The sequence below is a fragment of the Crocuta crocuta genome, unplaced genomic scaffold (assembly GCF_008692635.1).
Source record: "Crocuta crocuta isolate KB4526 unplaced genomic scaffold, BGI_CrCroc_1.0 scaffold110, whole genome shotgun sequence".
Taxonomy (NCBI): domain Eukaryota; kingdom Metazoa; phylum Chordata; class Mammalia; order Carnivora; family Hyaenidae; genus Crocuta; species Crocuta crocuta.
In genome coordinates, this window is record NW_027527386.1 from 1117007 (window position 1) to 1119621 (window position 2615).

The 2615-nt window shown below is 61.6% G+C and overlaps 1 protein-coding gene across 1 annotated transcript in view; it reads right to left on the reverse strand.

Moving 5' to 3' along the window:
* HSD11B1L (hydroxysteroid 11-beta dehydrogenase 1 like) overlaps positions 1-2615 on the reverse strand; it is a 5445-nt gene that overhangs the window by 1574 nt on the left and 1256 nt on the right. The window contains exons 3-7 of the mRNA XM_077779637.1: positions 2219-2333; positions 1191-1286; positions 972-1102; positions 449-560; positions 38-129 (exon numbers count right to left, since the gene is read on the reverse strand). Of these exons, the coding sequence (XP_077635763.1) occupies positions 38-129; positions 449-560; positions 972-1102; positions 1191-1286; positions 2219-2240 (453 nt within the window). The 5' untranslated portion in view covers positions 2241-2333. The remainder of the gene's footprint in view (positions 1-37; positions 130-448; positions 561-971; positions 1103-1190; positions 1287-2218; positions 2334-2615) is intronic.

Below are 2615 nucleotides of genomic sequence, written 5' to 3' on the forward strand. Positions count from 1 at the left end.
GGAGGGGCGGGGGGCGGGCAGCAGAGGGGCGGAGCACCTGCATGAGCCGCCGTGTAGCCTGGACGCTCCCGGACCGCCTGCCTGCCGGGGTGGCGCCGAGGTGGTTCAGCACCAGGTAGTCCAGCCCTCCTGGCCCGGAGAGGCCCATCAGCAAGGAGCGAGTCCTTGAGGCTCCGCCCCTGGGCCCGAAGAGACCCCGCCCCTAGCGCCGCCACCTTGAACTAGCGAAGCCTCCGCCAGAGCGCTGACCCAATGAATTCTGCCCCGGGTAGCGCCCCGCCCAATAGCAAAGAGACTCCCTGGATCCTGCCAAGGCTTCGTCCCGGATCCAATTAGGCCGGGTCCGGAGTTCCAGCGCTAGTCACGCCCCGGACCCCGTAAACCTCCGCCCACCGGCTACCACGGCCCCACCCCATTCGGGTTCTGCCCCGAAGGCCCCGCCCCTCACCCAGCTTGTCCAGCGCAAACTGCACCACGCGCTCGGGCACCTCAGGGGAGGCCATGTCCGCAGCGATGTAGAAGACCTTGGGAGCGCCCAGCTTCCGGCAGTTCCCTACCACCTGGGGGGGGCCAGAGCTGCCCGTGGGCCCGTCCACCCCAGCCGGCCCCCCGCCCCCTGCTAGGCCACTGGGGCCCCCAGGCTAAAGCCCCCCTCCCCTGCTTTGAACTTCAACATCCAACATTATTCCCATTATTCAGCACATGTTTTGGACACTACCCATACTCCCATTTCTCGAGGACCCCTCCCTGTTTTACACCCGCCGTTTTACTGTATCAACCCGACACCATAACCCGTGAGAAGGTACTTTTATGGTCTCCGGTTTGCAAACGAGGAAACTGAGGCACAGAGGTTAAGCACCTTGCTTCAGGTCACACAGGAAGCCTGGGTCTTTGCAAGGATTTCCAGAAGCCGGGGCCCCGCCTCCCACCCACTCCCACCCCACCATCAAACTGGAAATGGGATGTCTCACCTTTTGCAGGAAGGCCTCCGTGTGGGCAGTGAGCACCAGGTGCGAGCCCAGGCGGGCGTAGTGATACGCCAGCTCCTCCCCGACCCCCGCACTGGCCCCCGTCAGTAGCACGCGGGCTCCCTGGAGGCTGGCTGGCAGGGTGCAGGGTGGTCAACCCTGGGGGTGCACCGGCAGCTGGCCCGATTCCTCCCCCCCGCCCCCCTGCCCCCAGGGACTCACCAGGGTCGAAGTTGTCATCCCAATAGTACGAGAAGAACAGGGCTCCCAGCCCGGTGAGGAGCAGTACCTTCATGGCCCTCCCCGAGGCGGCAGGGTCTACAGCGGGAGAGAGGGTGGCGGGCACAGGCCTGGCTCACAGCCGTACCCATTTCCTCAAATGTGATTTTGTACGAAGATGCCCCAGGCCCCGCCCTCGCTTCTCCGTCTCAGCAGCCACCACCCTGCTCCAGGTCACCATCCCGCGCCCCTGCACCGCCTCTTCTGGGCTTTCACCCTCCGCCAAGCAGCCAAAGGACATCTTGCCTCCCCCTGCTGAAAACCATCCCCATATCATTTAGGACAAAAGCCAGGCTCCTTAAGGGTCATAAAGGTCCTGCGGGGACCAGCCAGCTCCTTTTGCTCGCGCTGCCCGTTTGCCACACCCGCCTCTTCACTGTTCCTCAGAACCAGCCAGTCTCCATCCTGCCTCAGGGCCTTTGCATTGGCTGTGCCCTCGGCCCGGAATGCTCCTCCCAAGTATCAGCCACTTCTTTAAAGTCAGCACAAAACTGATTTCCTCCGAGGGTGCTTCCTGGCCTCGTTTTAAAAGCACCTCTGGTCCCTCTCTCTCCCCTGCCTCTACAACTTCCGTCCTCTCAGCACTTGCCATCCCGTGAGATTATCTTGATGACTTGTTACATGTTCACTGTCCCTCTATCCTCCTGGCCTGTCAGCTCCATGAGGCAGGAAGGAAATGGAAACCTGCTTCTGCTTTGTTCACTCCTGGGTCCTCGATGCCCCAAATTGTGCCAGGCATTCAGTAGATAGTCAACAGGCACCAGACGGACGCTGAGCGATAGGAGGGACATTGTAGGTAGGAGCTGGGGGAGCCCAGAGAGATGACTCTGCCTGGGGACACCCAGAAGGCATCTAAACGCTGGGCTGGAGACACAAGACCCTATACCATCAGGGGTAAGGTGTGACGTCAGCTGTGGGAGTGAATGTACTTGTTCCAGGAAGAAGGTGAAAGAAACGAGCCAAGTGCTTACCGTTGGGGGGGAGGGGTGTCATGCATGTCCCCTGGAAAAGGCACAGGTCCACCCCATCATGGGGCTTCAATCCGTCAAACTCAGGAGGACAAACAGGAGAGGGGGACTTCCAGAACTGAGACATGGCGGGGTTGGGAGGTCCTTGGATCTTCAGTCTCTAGATCCAGCCCTCAGTCCTTTGCCCCCGCTCCCAAGTTGCAGCTGCCTCCTCCCTGGCGCCCCCATCTTCACACTCCCTCCCTCCCACCCTCCCCTCTTCAGGCAGCCAAAGGGATCTTTGTCCAAAGAAGTCTGATGTTCCCCTTCCTGCTCCAAACCCTCGGGGGGCTCCCCACTGCCCCCCATAGCGACCAAGATCCTAACCTCAGCCCACAGTGCCCAGCGGGTCGGGCCGTGG